The 21,965-nt window shown below is 40.2% G+C and overlaps 1 protein-coding gene and 1 long non-coding RNA gene across 11 annotated transcripts in view; one reads left to right on the forward strand and one right to left on the reverse strand.

Annotated features, from left to right (window-relative positions):
* LOC138365529 (uncharacterized) overlaps positions 1 to 21,965 on the forward strand; it is a 560,302-nt gene that overhangs the window by 74,492 nt on the left and 463,845 nt on the right. For 3 of the 4 annotated variants that reach the window (XR_011228887.1, XR_011228891.1, XR_011228888.1), the window contains exon 2: positions 465 to 493. The exons of the other annotated variant lie outside the window; for it this stretch is intronic. This is a non-coding gene — a long non-coding RNA (uncharacterized lncRNA). The remainder of the gene's footprint in view (positions 1 to 464; positions 494 to 21,965) is intronic. 4 annotated transcript variants of the gene reach the window in all.
* The window catches only part of LOC123772470 (zwei Ig domain protein zig-8), a 327,791-nt gene that overhangs the window by 24,439 nt on the left and 281,387 nt on the right, over positions 1 to 21,965 (reverse strand). For all 7 annotated transcript variants that reach the window (XR_011228883.1, XR_011228882.1, XR_011228879.1 and 4 more), the window contains exon 3: positions 2,639 to 2,865. Coding sequence is in view for 1 of the 7 variants with exons in the window: in XM_069325885.1 (XP_069181986.1) it covers positions 2,639 to 2,865 (227 nt within the window). In the remaining 6 variants the exon portion in view is untranslated. The remainder of the gene's footprint in view (positions 1 to 2,638; positions 2,866 to 21,965) is intronic.

A 21,965-nucleotide genomic window follows, 5' to 3' on the forward strand; every position in this document is an offset into this window, starting at 1 on the left:
TCCCTTTCAGCTCGAATTGGGCCTTTTGAACAGTCTGGAAATTCTGCGAACAATTTCCTACTGCATGGAGCGCCACCTAACTGTTCCAACCCGTCCTCCAAAAAGGTTATTACTCGCAGAAACTATTGGTAAAACTTACAAAATGTTGTACCCAAAAATTTTAATGTTTTGGAATACTTGCACTGCAAGTGGCACACTAAAATTTGCAACTGTAATTATACAATCTTACATAACCTGGCCTAGGCCTAAAAAAAAACATTAGGCCTGATATAGATAACGTTCATGCCGTGAGAAAATCTCTGGAGTAGGACAACGAGATCGAACCGTCGATCCCGCTGACTAAGGTATATATATATATATATATATATATATATATATATATATATATATATATATATATATATATATATAATATATATATATATATATATATATATATATAAACTATTATTTTTCTTTTTCAGGTAGTGGATAGAACGCCATAGTGTTTAAGGTAAGATCAAGTAAGTTGTTCAAAGAAATCTCATTAACGTAATGTATCAATGAGGAAATCAGTAGGAGCCTTGAGGAGGATTCGAATCTACGCATCTGGGTTCAAACACACGCTTTAGACCACTGCACCTTGACATGTTAAAAACCCAGAGCATAGGTTCGAATCCTTCTCACGGCTCCTTCTGAATTTTCTCTTCAAATGAGTATTAGATGCCATAAGATTCCGTGACAGTGTATGTGAAGCTGATTTGGTGTACTTGAAGCTGACTGGACATACTTGAAGCTGACTGTGAACATTTGAAGCTGACCCTGTATATGAAACTGACTGTATATATGAAGCTGACTGGGTGTACATGAATCTGACTGAATATATGAAATGTTAATACCAGGAAAGGTTATGGGGATGACAGCTGATGCTGAGAGATACCAGCTGATGCTGAGAGATACCAGCTGATGCTGAGAGATACCAGCTGATGCTGAGAGACACCAGCTGATGCTGAGAGATACCAGATGATGCTGAGAGATACCAGCTGATGCTGAGAGATACCAGCTGATGCTGAGAGATACCAGGGGGGGAGGAGCTAAGAGATGGCAGTGGATACTGGAAGAACACAAGGTAATCAGGCAGAGAAAGCCTCGATCATAACCCATATTGACCTCAAGGGTAATTTTGAGGTCAAAGACAAAGCTTGTGTATAATAATGGATGTTGTCACCGCCAAAATTACCATCAGCTTGAGCAGCTGGGGTTACGCAAAGGCCAAATTTAATATCGATATAGGTACTTAAAGGCTCAGCATCCACGAGGTCTTTGTCCTCATTGTTGCACGAGATGAGGGAGCATCTCTCAGTGGCTGGAGAAATAATGGCAGGCTGAGGCAATATTTGAGGCTGTGGGATGGGATCGAACTCCCTGCCTCTCCCTAGCACACTCTCAGCAGGGAACCACTGTTCATTGTGATGTTATAGGTGTTGATGACTGCTGTAATTACGAATAACTGCTAATTAAACGAGATAACTTACGGAAAAAAATGAATATATTACGTTACTTGCAATTGACTTCCTTACCTACCTTGAGGTTACCTTGAGGTGCTTCCGGGGCTTAGCGTCCCCGCGGCCCGGTCGTCGACCAGGCCTCCTGGTTGCCGGACTGATCAACCAGGCTGTTGGACGCGGCTGCTCGCAGCCTGACGTATGAGTCACAGCCTGGTTGATCAGGTATCATTTCCTACACAAATATATGGAACCATTAGTTCCGTATATTTGTGGGACAAATTATTCCGTAGGTATTCGGAACAAATTATTCAGTTCGTAATAGGCCAGTTGGTCACATTGGCCTAAAGAGCAATTCATTTTCAATCCGCCTTTGATGATTTGTGTCTAATTACGAGATAGCATTAATAATTAATGGCTGTGACGTATAAGCTACTGGCCATTTGAGCACTAATCAAGAGCGAGTGATAACTCCGTGTTAAAAAGGTGTATTCCCGATGTTAACTTTGGCCTTTGAAACTAACATTAGCTGGCAATTTAACGCGTTATAAAATACAGGCAAAGCTGTGTGGCTCTTTAGTCCTCTTTACTTAACTATAGCCCTGAAATTTTCCCAAATTTCAGTCTTTTTGCGTGTTAAAAGGCTTTTAAACAAGAGGTAATTGCTGTATGTATTTAAACCTGTAAATGTACGCGCCAGGGCAAACGAAAAGTATATATATATATGTATATATATATATATATATATATATATATATATATATATATATATATATATATATATATATATATATATATATATAGGGTGAGAGGAATAATATAAAGAGTGACTAGAGAGAGATTGTTGAAACAGAAGGCAAAAAATAGAGAAGAAATATTGAAGGAAGACTTGGTATATAGCACGCACACGCGCGCGCACACACACACACACACACACACACACACACACACACACACACACACACACACACACACACACACACACACACACACACACACACACACGGTTGGAACAAGTTAGATGGGAAGGTGGTGGAGGCCAAGACCGTCAGTAGTTTCAAAAGACAAAGAGTACTGGGAGGACGAGACACCACGAGCGTAGCACTCATCCTGTAACTACACTTAGGTAATTACACACACACAATAAAACCTACCGTTTTATTGCCTCTGTTGTGTACGATGCAGTGAAGGTAGGCGATGTCATCCTTGAGAGCTGTGACGTTCTGAGGCGGCGAGGGATCGAACATGGGCCCGGGCGAATTGGGTTCCCATGGCATGGGGCGGCGGTCGCCACCAGGAGCCGAGGCCGAACCCGAAGGTGAGCGAATCACATCGTTAGCGACGTAGTTCGAAGCCAGGAACTTGCTACAGGCTGGTGTTCCTGTGGAGGAGAGAGAACGACTTGGTTTACATCAAACTTATTGTGTGGTCAACATTTTTGAAAGTTATAATTCTCTTGTGTTCTGTTGAACTGGAATTCAAAACAAAATTTAAAATGACTTTTTGGGGTTAAATTTTTTTTTGTGGGTGGAAATGGGGGGGGGGGGGAAGGGGGGTTCTGAGAGATTCGTGTTTTTGTAGGGAGTTTAAAATCATCTAGATTGGGTGTTTGTGTGTGTGTATAATTTTTTGTGACTGCAGAATCGAGTTATTAGCTCTTGGACCCCGCTTTTGTAGCTGCCAGTTGTCTAATGCAATGACTCCTGACCTGTTTCCCAATCATACCTGCTTTTTTAAATTGTGAAATGAGTTTGCTTCTACAACCTGTTCCTTTAGGTTATTCTATTTACTCACTATCCTTATGCTAAAAGTATACTTTCTAACATCTCTACGGCACATTTGAGTCTCAAGCTTCCATTTGTGCTCCCTTGTTCTATTGGTATTCCTTAGTAAACTTTTTCCCTTTTTTTCCGGCCTGTCAATCCCCCCCCCCCTAAGTATTTTATATCTGTATCATCTCCCCCTCTCTCTCTCTCCTCCTCTCTAGCGTCGTTATGGTTTAGTTCCTTCTGTCTCTCTTCATTCCTCATTCCTTGCAGGTCTGGGACGAGTCTCGTTGCAAACCTCAGCACCCTTTCCAGCTTTCTTGTGTGTTTTTCTAAACGGGGCTCCACGATGGGCGGCATACTCTAAAACTGAAATCACATAGGCGGTATATATATTGATGTTAAAGCCTCCTTTTTAAAGTTTCCCATCCTATCCTATTTCCATCACCTTACACTTGCTGGTGTTGAAGTCTAGTAGCCATTTCTCGGACCAGCTCAGCAGCTTGTGCAAGTCATCTTGGAGAATCTTACAATCCTCATCAGTTTCGCATCGTCTGCTAACATCTACACATATAAGAGTCAACTCCTGCGGTCAGTACATAATGAGGAATTGTAAGGGTCCCAGAGACACCTTGAGGCACCCCGCTTGTTACTCAACGTCAGTCTGACTCCTCACCTCACACTGTCACCTGTCTGTTAGGTAATTCCTTACCCATGTTAGTGGGTTTCCGCTTACTCTCGCCTGTCTCTCAAGTCTGTACAGTAACCTCCTGTTAGGTACTGTATCAAAGGGTTTGTGTGTGTGTACTCACCTAGTTGTACTCACCTAGTTGTGCTTGCGGGGGTTGAGCTCTGGCTCTTTGGTCCCGCCTCTCAACCGTCAATCAACAGGTGTACAGATTCCTGTACACATCATATCTACACTTGAAACTGTGTATGGAGTCAGCCTCCACCACATCACTTCCTAATAGTGTGTGTGTGTGTGTGTGTGTGTGTGTGTGTGTGTGTGTGTTCACGCACGTGTGTGCAAGTGCACATGTGTTTGTGTGAAGGATAAAAACACTCGCAGCCATTTTAAAAACACAACTTTCCTCCCTGCCGTTTTTTGTGCTATTTCAATTGTCTCTTTTAACTTCTTTTTTTGTCCCACTGCCGCCGGATTACTTTTTCTTTCCTATGAATTTACATCACTTTTTTAGAGTTTGACTTTGTAATCGAGAGACGAAAAAATCTGTGGTTTTATACCAAGACTTTCGTTCCTCCAAATTTTTTTTTTAGAAGCATTGTTCGGTGTCTGAGATTTGACTATTCGAAGCAGAAATAATTTCCCAATTTTTGTTTTGCTTTGTGTTAAAATTTCAGGATTTCTCACGCGAAGTAAAATATGTTGCGAGATTAAATTCTTTATTAAAGGGAATTAGGAGAGGTAATTACCATGAGAAATATCATTAAGAATATGGTAAACTCTGCCTTACTATTGACCCATAGTAGGCAGTGTCTATCTAAATCCTTCCTCTCCATCTAAACTCATACATGTATAACATTCGCTTGAAACAGTCCCGCGATCCCACGTGTATTACGTAATTTGTTCCATAAATCATGAACCCCCTTTCTGAAACTAAGTATTTACCCAAGGTAACTTTTCAGAATCTAAACTTACCAATTTACATCCATTGTTTCGTGTTCTGTTTCGTGTTGACATAGTTAAGACGTTATTAAGGTCTCCTTCCATGCACTTGTAAGATTTAATCATATCTCCCCTCGCTTTCCGTCTTACTAATGTATGGAAATTAAGCTTATTTAATCTCCCTTCATAAAGGAGACTCCTAATTTCTTGGATTAACGAGACTTGGATTTCTTGGATTAACGAGACTTGGATTTCTTGGATTGTCATTCTTCTGTGTACACGTTCGAGTGAATTTATGTCCATTCTAAAGTTCGGTGATCAAAACAGCTGTATTTTCTAAATCTAATCATTTTGTGTTGCCATAACATGGTTAAGATAAAGCAATGATATTATATTATATATCTTTGAGAAAATCAGTCAAGAGCTCCAGTTCATTTTAGTGTGAGTTCTCTGTGTGTAAATTATAAATATTATTGCTAAGTCGTCGAGATATGAATTCCAGTAGCCTATTTGCTTTGTTTTTTTACACTTTTACATCGATTTTGTTTTCCTTAAGGTGTTTACCAGTGGTTTTCGTAAGTAACAGTGTAAAAGACTTACCTTTCGTAAGTAACAGTGTAAAAGACTTATCTTTTGTAAGTAACAGTGTTAAAGACTTACCTTTTGTAAGTAACAGTGTTAAAGACTTACCTTTTGTAAGTAACAGTGTAAAAGACTTACCTTTTGTAAGTAACAGTGTAAAAGACTTATCTTTTGTAAGTAACAGTGTTAAAGACTTACCTTTTGTAAGTAACAGTGTTAAAGACTTACCTTTTGTAAGTAACAGTGTAAAATACTTACCTTTCGTAAGTAACAGTGTAAAAGACTTGTCTTTTGTAAGTAACAGTGTTAAAGACTTACCTTTTGTAAGTAACAGTGTTAAAGACTTACCTTTTGTAAGTAACAGTGTAAAAGACTTACCTTTTGTAAGTAACAGTGTAAAAGACTTACCTTTTGTAAGTAACAGTGTTAAAGACTTACCTTTTGTAAGTAACAGTGTAAAAGACTTACCTTTTGTAAGTAACAGTGTAAAAGACTTACCTTTTGTAAGTAACAGTGTAAAAGACTTACCTTTTGTAAGTAACAGTGTAAAAGACTTACCTTTTGTAAGTAACAGTGTAAAAGACTTACCTTTTGTAAGTAACAGTGTAAAAGACTTACCTTTTGTAAGTAACAGTGTAAAAGACTTACCTTCTGTAAGTAACAGTGTAAAAGACTTACCTTTTGTAAGTAACAGTGTAAAAGACTTACCTTTTGTAAGTAACAGTGTAAAAGACTTACCTTTTGTAAGTAACAGCGTAAAAGACTTATATACCTAAAGTCAAGGTATATAATGCTGCAGTTCTTTCCACTATCGCCTGCTTGAAATATATTCCTAAATAGTGAGAGTAAATTTTTGTTTTTTTTAACACGAGCGGCTCTTGGCGAAATTATGTTCAGAATTCTTTCTTATTCTGTTTCTTTCAAGAGGTAAACGAATGACTTTTGCAGTGATTAATTCAAGCAGTTGAATACAGTTGACGATACGCTAACTGGCCTATAGCTCGACTGAAGTTATATATTTCCTTTCATGAAAAATTGGCACCACGTTAACAGCCTTCCAAGATTCCGGTACGTTGCTCGATTCTAATGATTCATTAATACATATTTCAAGAGCTCAATAGAATCATTATTTTGTCTTTATGAATCCCGGAGGTCGCGTTAGTCTTCTATTGCCCTGGTGAATGAAATGTTACTATCCAACGAGAAGGCCTGGTCGAGGACCGGGCCACGGGGATGTTTAGCCCCGAAATCATCGCAAGGTATCCAGGGTATTGTGGGTTGACAATTTATACGACTCGAGTGTGGATAGCTTAATTCTTCTGTGCTCAAGGGGCTTAGCCTATTGAGGGCATATGGTTTCAGTTTGGGGTCGGTTTGATGCCTCTGAAATCCTTCCTTAATGTGGGATAACTCGTGGCCCAGTAGGTAGAGTACTCGTCTCTCATGCTCCAGGATACCCCAATGTACTCCTGGTGTACTTCGTGTACGTAGATATACTTCAAGCTACTTTACCGCAGTCTAGTACTATTCTGTTCTGCCTTTATTGCAACTTCAATGTTGCTTCGATGCTCTCTCATGTACTGCGATGTCCTCTCACTCGGACACACATTCATCGCTAACCTTTGTGAATGTGTTCTTGCCAAGGATCAAACAAACCAGGCTATTGGACCCCGTGTGAGCGGGGCGTAACGGCCAGCGAAGCGTAAACTGTACAGTAATGATCGCTTTGTGCGTATTTTTGCGTAAAATGAAAAGCGGCCATTTGTGTACATTACTATTCTCTGTGTACAGTTTATCTGTTGCAATAGTCAGTGTTCGAGTCTGTTGCGTGCGGGGGAGGGTTTTATGTGCGGTATTTTTTGCGTGCTTTTGAGGGGGTTTTATTTGCGTTTTTTTTTTGCGTGTAATTGAGTGTTTTTATATGCGTTTTTTGCGTGTAGTTGAGTGTTTTTTTTTCGTTTTTTTTTGCGTGCAGTTGATTGTTTTATTTCAATTTTTTTTGCGTGCAGTTGAGTTTTATATGCGTTTTTTTGCGTGCAGTTGAGTTTTATGTGCGTTTTTTTGCGTGCAGTTGAGAGTTTTATATGCGTTTTTTTGCGTGCAGTTGAGAGTTTTATATGCGTTTTTTTGCGTGTAGATATGTTAGAGACTGCACCGCAGATATACTGGAAGGGATATACTATATCGCGTATATACCAGAGGATACTGCAGATACAATATTGTAAACTGCAAATATAAGTGAGTGTACAACAGATATACTGGCATGTATATCGCATATATACTAGAGTACACCATAGATACCCCAGAGTATATCATAGATATTCTTGACAGAATACTGCAGATATTTTAAATAGTATACCTCAGACTTACTAGCATATACTGCACATTTACTAGAGAGTATTCCATATATATGTTAGCGGAAATACCTTTGATATACTAGAGGACATATCGCTTGAGTATAACCTAAAGAGGTCATAAATATGCTGTCAGGTCTCTTAGTGTTTGTGCTTTGAGTTAAAGTTTGTACATATTGTCGAAAGGTGATGTATTTACTCGAGAGAGAGAGAGAGAGAGAGAGAGAGAGAGAGAGAGAGAGAGAGAAGGAGAGAGAGAGAGAGAGAGAGGCTGACTGAGACCAGGGGAAAAGGGAAGAGGTAAAAGCTTGATGAAAGAGGGGCTGAAGTGGATAAACATAGATATGAAAGAGTTTACACAGGGACGTCTGTCTGAGTTTGGTGCCTAGCTAGTTCTGCTTGTCTAGTTGAGTTTACAGGGATTGAGATCTAGCTCTGGTGACCCGCCTCATAGCTGTTGCCCCATGGGACATATATATATCTCCCGATGTTCCAATACTCTCGTATATTTGTTCTTGAATCTGTGAATAGTTGATGCTTCCACCTTACTCTTTTAAGCTGTGGCTAATGGGGGCTTCCACCTTACTCTTTTAAGCTGGGACTAATGGGGGCTTCCACCTTACTCTTTAAGCTGGGACTAATGGGGGCTTCCACCTTACTCTTTAAGCTGGGACTAATGGGGGCTTCCACATTACTCTTTAAGTTGGGACTAATGGGGGCTTCCACCTTACTCTTTAAGCTGTGACTAATGGGGGCTTCCACCTTACTCTTTAAGCTGTGGTTAATGGGGGCTTCCACCTTACTCTTTAAGCTGTGACTAATGGGGGCTTCCACCTTACTCTTTAAGCTGGGACTAATGGGGGCTTCCACATTACTCTTTAAGTTGGGACTAATGGGGGCTTCCACCTTACTCTTTAAGCTGTGACTAATGGGGGCTTCCACCTTACTCTTTAAGCTGTGGTTAATGGGGGCTTCCACCTTACTCTTTAAGCTGTGACTAATGGGGGCTTCCACCTTACTCTTTAAGCTGTGACTAATGGGGGGTTCCACTTCCCTTGCTTCAAGCTTATTCAACCTGTTTACTGCTCTCAGTTGCAAACCAGCATTTCTCTGTATTTTTCTGGTTCATTTGTGTCTCCAGCTGTGGCTCCTCGATCTGCTGTCCATCAAAGGGAAAAAGGTTGTCTATATCCTCTTTGGTTTTTACTCTCGGTATCTCGTACGTTGTGGCCATGTCACCTCTGGTTAAGCTCTATATCCAATTGTCGTTAGATTCAGTTGTCTTATGCTTCTGTTTCGTTAAGTATTTGTGGGAGTGTATACTCCGTTAGAAACTATTTTGGAGATATTTGTTTACAAAAGATATGTAAATAAAACAATACCCTAAAAGCCTACATTTACTGTATTGTTGACCAGACCACACACTAGAAGGTGAAGGGACGACGACGTTTCGGTCCGTTCTGGAACCATTCTCAAGTCGATTGTGTTCCTTCACAGGTCATTCTACCTCCACCTTCCCCCTCTCTCATTCCCTTCTTACATTCTCCTCTCTAACTCTTCTCTTCCACACTAACCTTCCTCACCTCTCTGTCTCTCTCCTTCAACACTAACCTTCCTTATCTTCTATCTATCTTATCTCTCTCCCCCCAGAAACAAAAGGCTCTGAGGCAAATATGAGACCTCTGAATGTAAATCAAAAACTTTTCTTCAAAGGGCATCTGATTAATCGCGGAAAGGAGCTCGCGGCGTAACGTAATCCCAGCGGGCTCTAATTAATCTCAGTGGGGGCCTGTTGATGGATATTTAACGCCTGTGGAAATCCCCTAGAAATCGCCAATATTGGTTTCTTCTTGAGATTATTGGCAGCGTTCCTCCCCCTTAGACAAGGGTTTCGAACCTGGGGTCTTTGGACTCCCCAAGGGCCCATGGAAGAATGTCAATAGATCCAGGGGGGTCAATATTATGTATTGACCCCCCTGAACCAATAAGAACCATTGAGAAAAACAGTGAGAATTGAGAATTAAAATGTAGGGTCGTGTTATGTATTAATGTAAGTATTACAATAAAGTCTATTGTCAAGTTTGCTGGCTCCATCTATTTTGTTGTTGGGGTCCACAGGTGAAAACGTGTTTGAAAAAGGGGGGAATGTGACATTAAATTTTGGGAACAATTGTCCAAGACAAGAATAAATCTTAATGCCTCAGAGAATAGATTCCCTGTAATCAGATCACTGAAATAAATCTCTCAATTGTGTAATCCCCGAGTCTCTCTCTTCCTGGAGATTACGGTACAAGTGTAATCCACCCACACGATATATTCCTCTCTGCAAAACCGTCTATATGGCAACGGTTCTATGCAATCCGTGATCCATAACAGTGAATCCGGATTAAGAGATTGATCATAAATCTCATGCGCGGTGAATCCGGATGAGAGCTGTCAGTTCGTGAGCTAAGTCTGATTGATTTCAGTCGTATTTCACCTCCAACTCTTTAGTTCCAGAGAGGGAAAGGAAATTTACGCGAATTTCCACGATCTTCGCGTTGGCGTAGTTTGTGTCTTGTGGTTAATATGCTTCGTCTTAGCTCGCTCGTAAAGTTTTGGTAATGTTGACTTTTACGTTAAGTTAGCTTTAAAAACGTCATCTGGTATTTCTATCACTCTCACGCTCAAAGGCTCTTTTTGTCTCTGCAATAATCTCTCTTTCTCTCTCTCTCTCTCTCTCTTTCTCTCTCTCTCTTTCTCTCTCTCTCTCTCTCTCTCTCTCTCTCTCTCTCTCTCTCTCTCTCTCTCTCTCTCTCTCTCTCTCTCTCTCCCTGTACCCAAAATCAGCTATATATATATTTGAGGATATTTAGGCTTTGTGATTTTCCCCAGTAATCAACATTTTTTTTGTAAGAAGTAAATTAGCTCTCATAACTTTTTCAAACAGGCTTGAATGCGATTTTCAGGGTTTTTCGCATTTTCTGTCATTTTTGTTGTTGCCGTGACTATGAATCATTCATTTTCCTTTCTTTGTCGTCATTTTCTTTTCACGTCAGGAAAATGTTGATTTACGTTATTCGGTTTTTCCACTGTAACTTCCTCGTCATTTTCAATCAGTTGTGAGACTAGTTATTAATGGATTTGTTGTATATCATTTTTGCAGGAGTTTATTTTTGTTATATTATGTTCTTAGTGCTGCGAAGGGTGTAGGAAAGGGGGCTTGAGGATAATGTTCTTTATCCAATATACGTTCTAATATATTCTTGTAATTGGATTGAATATTTAGTTCGGCTGTTTTCATACTTCTTTGTCGTTCTCTGTGAGCTCATTTATATATTATTATTTTTGTTTGTGAAGTTATATGTAGACTTCTTTGTGAGTTTATGTATATACTTCTCTGTGAGCATATTTATATACTCTGTCATTCTCTGTGAGCTCATTTGTATATTTCTATGTCGCTCTCTGTAAGCTTATTTGTACTCACGTAGTTGTGCTTGCGTGGGTTGAGCTTCGGCTCTTTTGTTCCGTCTCTCAACTGTCAATCAACTGGTGTACAGGTTCCTGAGCCTATTGGGCTCTATCATATCAACATTTGAAACTGTGTATGGAGTCAGCCTCCACCACATCACTGCTTAATGCATTCCTCTTAACTACTCTGACACTGAAAAGTTATTTATAATGTCTCTGTGGCTCATTTGAGTACTAAGCTTCCACCTGTGTCCCCTTGATCGTGTACCACCCGTGCTAAATATTTTGTTTATCTACTCTGCCAATTCCTCTGAAAATTTTGTAGGCGGTAATCATGTCTCCTCTAACTCTCCTATCTTCCAGTGTCATGAGGAAATTCCAGTAGTTTTTCTTGTAGCTAATATGTGTGTGTCTGTCTGTCTCTCTGTCTATTCCACTCTGTCTGTGTCTAAAGCCTCTCTCTCTGTCTTTCTCAGAATCCCTGAATTCGCTGCTATGTAATTTATCCAATCGCTAATCTCCTGTCAGTTGTAATCTTGTCTAACTAGCTTTTAATCTCCCATTAACATTTACTGCTCTGACATTCACTCGACAAGATAATTATATAAATGATCTCAAGCCAGATTACATCCCAAACAAAACCTATTATTTTTTTATAACAAAATATTTAATCTAAAAGTTGTACTAATTAATTTTTAATGTTGCTGAAGAAAAAAGCCAAAAAAAACTCCAGAATACATGAGATCTGAAATCATTAATTCCCGTTTTCTTTCACGAACGTTGAGTACAGGAGGGGGTATGGTGTATATTCACTGAGATGTGTATTATCCGCTTCTCGGTATATATATGCATTGATAGTTGACTTCAGTCCTATACCTGTTAAAGTCCTGTTAAAGACTAAAACAGGCGATAAGTCAATAACGTGGCTGTCGTCCCTTCACCTTCTAGTGTGTGGTCTGGTCAACTTAAAGACTAAAGTATCCTTGTTAGTTAGTCTTTAAGGTATTATAGTGACCTTAATACACACAAAGGTTAAAAGGTCCCAAAGGCCAACACCAGAGAGGACATGGGGTACCTGGTTGGAAAGCGATTAACGGGTCGTATTCCAGGGGAAACTTGTAGAGTTGGCTTACCGATTACAAAGCGCACTAGACCATTTCAGAAGGATGGGTCGTAAACATCTATTAACGAGTCGAAATGCAGCATATGTGGCCCGGAATTAGGATTGATTAATAATGTTATTAATCAATCACAGAGAATCCCATTATCGTGATATATCAATGGACAGATCCACAGGGGTCGGGATCAGGGTTCGAACCTACACACTGTGGGTGCTCCCAAACACACGCCCTAAAGCCCTAGACTACAACATGCTGCAAAAGTAACGCAAACCTGGGATTCGACTGAATCCTCTAGGGTTCCTGGGGCTTCCCCAAGGACACCAGATCAGGGTTGCTCACATTGCACAGAGCACAGAGCAATCTCAGATGCACAGAGCAATCTCAGATGCACAGAGCAATCGAATTAACGTAATATTGCGTAATTTTTCTCCATTGATGGAGTAGTATGGAGTACTGGTCACTGACCGGTACTGGTAGTATGGAGTACTGGTCACTGACCGGTACTGGTAGTATGGAGTACTGGTCACTGACCGGTACTGGTAGTATGGAGTACTGGTCACTGACCGGTACTGGTAGTATGGAGTACTGGTCACTGACCGGTACTGGTAGTATGGAGTACTGGTCACTGACCGGTACTGGTAGTATGGAGTACTGGTCACTGACCGGTACTGGTAGTATGGAGTACTGGTCACTGACCGGTACTGGTAGTATGGAGTACTGGTCACTGACCGGTACTGGTAGTATGGAGTACTGGTCACTGACCGGTACTGGTAGTATAGAGTACTGGTCACTGACCGGTACTGGTAGTATAGAGTACTGGTCACTGCCGGTACTGGTAGTATAGAGTACTGGTCACTGACCGGTACTGGTAGTATGGAGTACTGGTCACTGACCGGTACTGGTAGTATGGAGTACTGGTCACTGACCGGTACTGGTAGTATAGAGTACTGGTCACTGACCGGTACTGGTAGTATGGAGTACTGGTCACTGACCGGTACTGGTAGCATGGAGTACTGGTCACTGACCGGTACTGGTAGTATAAAGTACTGGTCACTGCCGGTACTGGTAGTATAGAGTACTGGTCACTGACCGGTACTGGTAGTATGGAGTACTGGTCACTGACCGGTACTGGTAGTATGGAGTACTGGTCACTGACCGGTACTGGTAGTATGGAGTACTGGTCACTGACCGGTACTGGTAGTATGGAGTACTGGTCACTGACCGGTGCTGGTAGTATGGAGTACTGGTCACTGACCGGTACTGGTAGTATGGAGTACTGGTCACTGACCGGTGCTGGTAGTATGGAGTACTGGTCACTGACCGGTACTGGTAGTATGGAGTACTGGTCACTGACCGGTGCTGGTAGTATGGAGTACTGGTCACTGACCGGTACTGGTAGCCCAGAATGACCGGTAGTCACTGTCCTTGTTTTGTGCTGTCCAGTATTGATCATTCCTTGTAAATTCCTTGCTAAGTATTAGTCACTGGTCTTATAAGTTAATCCACAGTATTGACGAGAAGGAAGTGCGATGAATGCCTTTGTAAATGTCCTTTTCTTTCTTGTAAATTCATTTACAAAGAGCAAGATCAAGCGACAACATCTACTAAGCCAACACGTCTTGACTGCTCGAGATACGACAGATAATAAACATCTGCTAGTAGACAAGCAATCGCAGGTGTTTGGGAGTGTTTGAAGCTGTGTGTGTGTGTGTTCGTCCCATTAATCATGTAAACGAGCATTTTTTTAACAATTATAGTAATTGATTTAAATAAGTGGCTTAGCGGTGAACCTCCTTGCTCTACTGGTGTTGGGTAGATTGATTGAGTTACGACTTATCGGCCATTAAAGATTCGAGAGCGGTTAGATGGGTCGTATATTATGCAATAGTCTCCCCCTTTATACCTTGTCCTGTAACTATGTTATCATATATATATAATTCAAAGTACACCGTTTTCTATCATTAAGTCCCCACGAAGTCTTTGACTCAGAATAGACAACAAAATAAATAGATTAATAAAAAAAAGTGGTAAGAAATAACAAATTCTATTGTGTGTAACTTCATGAACACACACACACACACACACACACACACACACACACACACACACACACACACACACAAACACACACACACACACACACACACACACACACACACACTAGAAGTAGTGTTTAAAAGTAAGAAGAATTAGAACATAAAAAAAGTGAAACACAAAAATGACTAGAAATTACTTTTTTTTCACTTTAAAAGTGGTAAATGGACTGGGTACGGAAGTTGTCGAAGCCATTTCGATTTCAAATGTATAATATTAAAAGTAAACATGAGAAGAAAAACTATTGAAAAGTGGCACTACGTTTAGCTACTGATGGTCGAAAGGCTCTCTCTCTCTCTCTCTCTCTCTCTCTCTCTCTCTCTCTCTCTCTCTCTCTCTCTCTCTCTCTCTCTCTCTCTCTCTCTCTCTCTCTCTCTCTCTCTCTATATATATATATATATGAATGACGAAAGTTATCGAGAACAAGGTCGTCAAGATAATGGAATAGGACAAAAACGACCTTGAGTCCATTAATACCGAAGAACAGAGATGGTCATTAGTGGCAATAACTTCTCAACCGTTCTGACCAGTAACAAGGCAATCCCTGGAACGTGACACAACGATATAAGAGCCATGTTCAGAGAGAGAGAGAGAGGAAGAGTAAACAAGTGTTAGAGACAGATAAAGAGTGATAAAGAGACAGAAAAACAGAGAGATAGCAAAAGATAGATAAAAACATGAGTTAGTGAGAGAAATAGATCGAGAGAGAGAGAAAGAGGTAAAGAGAGAGATGAAGGATGATAGCTCTTATCTAAAGGTAAGATATCGTAGGTAACGTAAGATATATTAGCAACATCAACACTATTTGCCCCCCCCCCCCCAAAAAAAAAAAAAAAAAAAATCCGGTAGAGGGAATAAATCAACAGGGGTCCGTGTTTTTAATTGTTGAATCTGTTTGTGTGAATGAATTTACGCATTTTAATGCACGCGAAAAAATCATTAAGCACTTTTGGCCTTTTCAAACACGATCACGTGTTTGAGTCTCTAACTTGGCCTTTTTTCAAGTGAACTTTCGACCTTTTACGTCCAGTGAGTGAGACATTATTTAAAGGGCTCTTCAGTATTTTGACAATGATTGACAGCTCTGTTTACCTGTCTATCAACAGAGAGAGGAGGGGGAAGGGGGGTGGGGGGGTGGAGGGGGGGTTGTGTTCTAGCTCCTGGTTCCATTTTTTTTAAGCATCCTGATTTTCTAATGTTGTAAATCAGTTCATTTAGCTGTTTGCTAAGGTGAATTGTGCTCATCACTCTTAATGACACATGAATATCGTCTTAAACACACAGAAACACACACACTCACAGACACACACACACACACACACACACATGAGGCGGGACCAAAGAGCCAAAGCTCAACCCCCGCAAGCACAATTAGGTGAGTACACACACAATCTCACAACACTCACAGAGATGTCCACAAGCCCGAGCCTCTCCCTCGAGTATGTTCCATAGTGTACGAGTTATAACTCAGCCTCTACAAGGTCAAATGAACAAATCCACAAGGGCCGTGACGAGGATTCGAACCTGCGTCCGAGAGCATCCCAGACGCTGCCTTAATCGACTGAGCTACGACATGGTCAATTAACAAATACCAAGTGAGGGGACACAGGTGTAGTTCATAAAATATAATGTAATTAAAAGAAAAACGGATTACGTGTTATCTTAGTAACTTCTCAAAATGGAATTTAAAATGTCCAGTTGACTCATCACTAAGTTGCTCTTGGCCTTTTAAACTCAAATTCTTACGTTACTCACAAGTTGATTATCACAAAATAAATGAAAGAATAAAATTCTAAATAAAAATTAATGATGCTCAATTGACTTGGCAAATGCTTAAACATCACAATGCAAATGAATCCATATCACTAACCGCCCCCACAACTGTTTCAGAAATAATGCAAGAATAATCATAGGCAAATTGATCATCTAAGTCAAAGAACTTTCAATTAAATATACACAATCCCTGAATTGTTCCTTGGAACAATACTACTTTAAGGAGAATGGGAAGGGAGCGTTATCTAGGTAAACCATGTCCTTGGCGCGGGTTACCTGACTACGTCCGTTATGTTCTTGTTCCGTTGCGTCGTTGCGAAGGACGGGAAAATCGTAGTGGTTCCTGCACTCGGTGCTTGAAGCTGGCGTCCTTCACCGCGTCACTGTCTGACTCAATCACTGCAGCCTTGACGTAATCTAGACTACCATTCCGATGTGACTTAGAGGTTCTCTCAGCTGGAGATTATACCACTAAATACAGGCGATGAGTCACAATCACGTGGGTAAAGTATGTTGACCAGACCGCACACTAGAAGGTGAAGGGACGACGACGTTTCGGTCCGTCCTGGACCATTCTCAAGTCACAACCGACTTGAGAATGGTCCAGGACGGATCGTAACGTCGTCGTCCCTTCACCTTCTAGTGTGTGGTCTGATCAATGTCCCACTAAACACTGTGGTAGCTGGATACCAGTGGTTCGATACTCCCACAGGGTTACCACTACCAAATCACTGGAACTATCACTATTCACTTGGGCAGTGCTCAATTCAGAACTGCTAATGTCACTGGAGAAACAAATATTCTCTTACTCTGAAAACGCAATCGAGAAAAGTGCTCCTTTTAGAGCGACTCGTAAAACACAGCCAGCTTAAATATTACATCCATGCTAAATCATAAACACCTATGCAAGAAATCCACGCAAGCACATTGCAACCCGAAGTCCGCACGCACACGCGTATACAGCGCTCGGGGGTCCTAGTCCTAAGGACCCGGGTTCGATTTGCGGCCCTAACAAATGGGGCAGCTTCTTTTGCTGATGTTCCTGTTCACCTAGCAGTAAATAGGTACCTGGGAATTAGACAGCTGTTACAGGCTGCATCCTGGGGATGTGTGTGTGTTAGAAATATGTAGTAGAAATGACGAAAAAATTGGTTGGGACATTAGACAACTGATAGTTAGAAAGGCGGGTTCCAAGAGCTAACAGCTCGAGCCCGCAGGCACAAATAGTAAATACACACACACACACACACATACACGAACACATACACACACATACACCAACATACACCAACACATACACACACATACACCAACACATACACACACATACACCAACACATACACATACACACAAAATTAACGCATTTCCAGTAGTTTCCATAATATTGTCCAATAATTCTAGTCAAGCTGTGAATCTTTAATTGCACCTGCAGGATGAGCGGGCAGTCATTATATCACATATATTAGAATGCAAATTGCTAATAAACGTATCGTATATCGGCCTTGACTCGAATAACACCCTGCATCAAACTACTCAATTTATTGACTTAACGATTGTTAGTAGCGATATAAGAAACAGCTAACCTAATATAGCTCAGTGATTGGTGGCGAAATATCATATTTAAAACGCAAATTGCTTTTCCCAGTCGATATATAAAAAAAAAAACTGATGAAATTTTCGTACGCAAAGCATTTCTCTCGAGGGGTGGGGGATGGGGTCAAGACTGTGCTATTCAGGAGTGTGTTTCAGAGATCAAAACCGTAATATTGTAGCGTAGGAATCCCTCCCTTATGCCTCCCTTGCTTGGGGCGTTATGGACTGCACATTCAGCGGAATATTTGGGGCCATTGATTCAATGTTCATTCACGTTATTTCAGTGAAGTTAATAAAAGACCAAATTTATGAGATACGGAAAATAAAACAGATTTATTGTCGGAAAAGTTTTTTTTATTAGTAAGAACTTGCAAAGTAAGCCGAGCGAGACTGTGTGTGTACTGGGGTCCGATATCCTCACGCAAGGGCTATTTTAAACAATAAAATATGGCTTTGCAGAGAGAGAGAGAGAGAGGCACAAAAAACTCAAAACTGGTAGACACTCGGAGAGATACACAAACTCTCTCTCTCTCTCTCTCTCTCTCTCTCTCTCTCTCTCTCTCTCTCTCTCTCTCTCTCTCTCTCTCTCTCTCTCTCTCTCTCTCTCTCTTCTCTCTAGAGTTGACAGAAAGCGGTCCAATTGTTGAAAATAAACAGGCGTGGACAGACACGTGGACATGAATACACATGCAGATCAAATAGGTGTAGACAGAAAGACTACATATTCTTACATAGGACTCCCAAATAGGCATACAGAATCATATCAAATAGGCATACATAGGTAAATGAAACAAGCGTCCGCAGGCAAATCAAATAGACATTGACAGGCTGGAATAATAACCAGACAGAGACGTAGACAGACAGACAGACAGAGCAGAATAACCCAGAGAACACCTTATGTGGCTGTACTGACGGAATGTAGAACACAGTGAACGAGTGTGTGTATATTTTGGTTAAAGTAACGAGATATACACATGCATACTGCCATGGTTACACACACACACACAACACACACACACACGCAGCTCAACAAGCAGTCCAAAATAACCATTAAAAGCTGATCCCCTACTAAATTTATAACCGCCAGTCGATTCCCATTACATACCAGCACGATTGCAACAGTCTTAATTGCAACAATTCGACGTAAAAATATGGCGATAGAGTCTTTGTGTTAGCTCGTCATGGAGACCAGAAACTACACAGAATTATAATTATTCCCAATTAATCTTCCTAACCCACTTTTGTCGATGATTTATCGATTGGTAACTAGTTATTATTCGTAAATTCAAGCGCTAGTAATTTCAGAATATCATTTCAGGTTGGTTAACTAACTTGTTTTCAGTAGTTCATGACTACGTGGGTATGTTGTGGTATTAAATGATATTTTAAGGCAGCATTGACGAATTTTCAGGTTTATCTTTTGGTGTTCGAGCTAAAAGATGTTTGGCATAGCACGAAGCAAGATTGCATGAAGCACGACTTGAAATAATGCGTTTTTCTTCACATTCAAGAAGGTTACTGTTGGTTTTATTTCAGTTATTATCAACGTTGTTGTAAACAACAGTTGTGATCATGGTTGTAAAGTTGAAGGTAGTTATTGTTGAGGCTGTTATGGGAGAATGCTGATAGCATGTGCTGTGCAGCACACAGTCTCCATAATGTGTGTTATGCAACATATGTTATATTGGACACACTACTGACACTCTGAGTAGGCATCTTGCACTTTATTTGCAAGAAGGAAAAATAAAACAGAACCATTTACTACCCCTGAACACCATCCTGAGTCTTCAGGACATCGTAAAGGGCACCACAGTCATCACCATTATATATATATATATATATATATATATATATATATATATATATATATATATATATATATATATATATATATATATATATATATATATATATATATATATCAACCCGTTCTCGCAAATTTAATAAGTCAATATTGACTTATTAAATATGTGCATAGGTGACATACTTAACATAATAGTTTCCCTTGAAAAGCTTCATAGAAAACACCGACCTTACCTAACCTACTTAGTATGTTAAGATAAGCATCTTATTGCTTCGTAATTACAATTATTACCTAACCTATACCTATAATATGTTAAGTAACAATTGGAATTACGAAGCTATAAGATGCTTATTTAAAATACTAAGTAGGTTAGGTAAGGTCAATATTGACTAATAAGTCAATATTGACTTATTAAATTTGCGAGAACAGGTTGTGTGTATATATATATATATATATATATATATATATATATATATATATATATATATATATATATATATAAGTGTGTGTGTGTGGGGGGGGGGGGGGGGTGGAAGGAAAACACAGAAATGGGAAAATTTTTGAAACGCTTTCGACGGGTCAAGGTCATTCTCAACAGACTGTCTAAGGAAGACAAAGAGAGGACAGTAGCCCCGTCTGTGACCTGACCTCCCATCCCAGGGGTCACGTGTAACCAGAACAAGGGCCAGAGTAGTGGAGACAAATTCCATAAAGATGAGTTACAAACATATTGTTGGATTTATAGATAGAACGAGTGCATACAGTGCCTAAAGCCACTAATACGCACAGCCTTTCGGGCAATACTAATATATTATAATATATATAATATATCATATACTATATATATTACAATCTTGACCCTAATTAACATCATTGTATAGAACAAATCAAATATACATTTTGTATTGTTAACTCTCCACGATAACAAGAAAACAGTAATGAAACTCTCCCAAATAGAGCAGTGTCATAGGCGGATACAAAGTCAGAAATGTTTAACAACCACGAGCCAATTAGCATCCCATGTTAACGTAGTATATATATATATATATGGTGGTAGGAGAAGTGAACACTCTTTCGTATTCAGAGTTAAATGTCAAGTTTTTCCCTGAGTGCTCTGTGTTCCCTTCTCTGAGGCTGTGGGTCCCTATAATTACACCAGTGGTGGTACCCCCCTATATATATATATATATATATATATATATATATATATATATATATATATATATATATATATATATATATTTATCCCTTTATAATATCCTAATTAACATACCACATACCGCACAAAGGGATGTATTAATAGGCACAGTCACTTTAAAGTAGCATGAACCTTTTATTGGAAACTCCGGCCCTTTATGGCGGAATATATGTGCGTGTGATCCACGCTTGTTGATCCAGCTGGTAAACCCTTTGTTCACGCAACCTGCTTCCTGAGCTGTACATCGCATTTTGACGTATAATTTACCTGAGGCCAAAAAAACTGTTGTACTAAAAAAATGGTAGTGGCTCGCGAAATTGAAGTGATGTCCCGTTTTCTGTTGGTGGGGATCCTCGGGGAGGCTAGGCTCGAGCAGTTTAGTACGATAGTTTAGTGTTGTTGGGGACACTCGTGAGAACGGGTTGGTTTATGAGTGACAAACAGTTTACATACGACTCACAACTGATGAAGTTCGAACATTTATCGAACAGTGCTTCGCTGACGCTCTCTGTTCGAACCACAACGCTGTAAATGTTTCACCCACGTACTACAAATACAAATAATCGCCAACAGAACCTAACCTGCGCCTAACTATACATATAACTTTAATAATAAGAATATTAAATGATTATCTTATTAATCAAATCTGAATAATATTAATTTACATATGCAAACAGATTTATTTTTAATGCACAGTACATACAAATTGAGTGACGCGGCCGCTGCCTTAACGAACCCGGCCTGAGAACAGGTTGCCTCAGGCTATAAGCTGCCAATTCGGGAGCTAATCACCGTACGTCATCCCCTCTCGACAGCTGAAGCCACACTGAGTTCCTCCGGGGCCAATGAGGTGCCTCGCTGCTCCCTCTCACCAGTCACGTGACTTCGGGTTACACGTTGATTGGCAGGTTCATATTACTTGTAGATAATGATGTTGATTTTGATTGTTACCGCGGGAGGCGATTAGTTTATTGTGCACCTCATACTCATCCTGTGAGCGGTAGCGCAAAAAGCATTACAGAGGCCACGAAATGTCTGATGTTCCTTTCTCTCATTCGGGCATCGTGAACCTCGGCTCTTCTCCTCAAACGCCAAAATCTCGCCCTGGCGATAACACC

The sequence above is a fragment of the Procambarus clarkii genome, chromosome 17 (assembly GCF_040958095.1).
Source record: "Procambarus clarkii isolate CNS0578487 chromosome 17, FALCON_Pclarkii_2.0, whole genome shotgun sequence".
Taxonomy (NCBI): Eukaryota; Metazoa; Arthropoda; class Malacostraca; order Decapoda; family Cambaridae; genus Procambarus; species Procambarus clarkii.